Raw genomic sequence first — 1086 nt, forward strand, 5'->3', positions numbered from 1 at the left:
AAAAAGTTTCGAAAATCTTTTTAATTCAAAAAATAGGTATAATAATTAACAATTTTAACAAAATTTAACAACAGATAGGATTTTAATTTTTTTTATCAATTTGGCGAGTAAACTTTACAGAAACTGTTCAAAATTACGTTCGTTGGCTTGAATGCACGCATTACATCTTCTAATCATGTTTCTTTCTGCTGCTGCGGCTTCACATAGTATTGACATGGAACGTTAGTAAAAATGTTTTAGACTGCTGATTTTTCTTGTTTGACAGATTGGTTTGACACATTGTTGTTGATAGTTTTGGTTTGTTTAACAAGTAATAACGCTTTTAAAAACTTTGAAAATGAATATGTACACTAATAGTGACTATACCGATATGTTGTTAACATTAGGGGAATGTAATGGTAATGCTAAAGCGGCGAAAAGAAGATATGCGGAAAAATTTCCAGGAAGAACTGTTCCGGATGCAAAAACATTTTTGAATTTAGAGAGAAGATGCCGTGATACTGGAACCTTTAAACCAAAAAAGGTAAATTCTGGAAGACCACGAGTGGCAAGAATTCCTCAAACAGAAGAAAATATTTTAAATGTAGTTGTTGCGGATCCTACGATAAGTGTAAGAAATGTGGCAAGGGCAAGTAACACAAGTATTTCTAGTGTACACCGTGTATTAAAAGAACAATTATTGCACCCATTTCACTACAGGCAAGTACAAGAATTATTGCCTGAAGATCTCTTTTTGAGAAGTGACTATTGCGAATTATTACAAGCAAGAAAGAGACAGAGTCCTGATTTTTTACAAAATATTCTTTTCACCGATGAATCAACTTTTACTAGACAAGGTATGTTTAATAGTCATAACAGTCACTTCTGGGCCGATGAAAATCCAAAGGTTAAACGTATAAGGCATTATCAACATAATTTTAAGTTGAATGTTTGGGCTTCTACAATAGGCAACCGCCTTGTTGCCTACCATATTTTTGATGGAAATTTAAATGGTGATGTTTACTATGAATTTTTGGATAATCGTTTATTTCCGTTATTAGAAGATTTGCCTCTTGATCTAAGAAGAAATATGTTTTTTATGCATGA

At 32.3% G+C, this 1086-nt stretch overlaps 1 protein-coding gene across 1 annotated transcript; it reads left to right on the top strand.

The window, feature by feature from the left end:
- Positions 1-287: 287 nt before the first annotated feature.
- LOC111692828 lies at positions 288-1086 on the top strand (the record flags this gene model as incomplete). Its single annotated transcript, XM_023456952.1, is given in 1 exon segment — positions 288-1086. A coding segment is annotated over 1 exon segment (749 nt), but the record flags the coding sequence as incomplete, so codon positions are not given.

This window comes from Anoplophora glabripennis, unplaced genomic scaffold (genome assembly GCF_000390285.2).
Source record: "Anoplophora glabripennis isolate ALB-LARVAE unplaced genomic scaffold, Agla_2.0 scaffold3888, whole genome shotgun sequence".
NCBI classification, from domain to species: Eukaryota; Metazoa; Arthropoda; class Insecta; order Coleoptera; family Cerambycidae; genus Anoplophora; species Anoplophora glabripennis.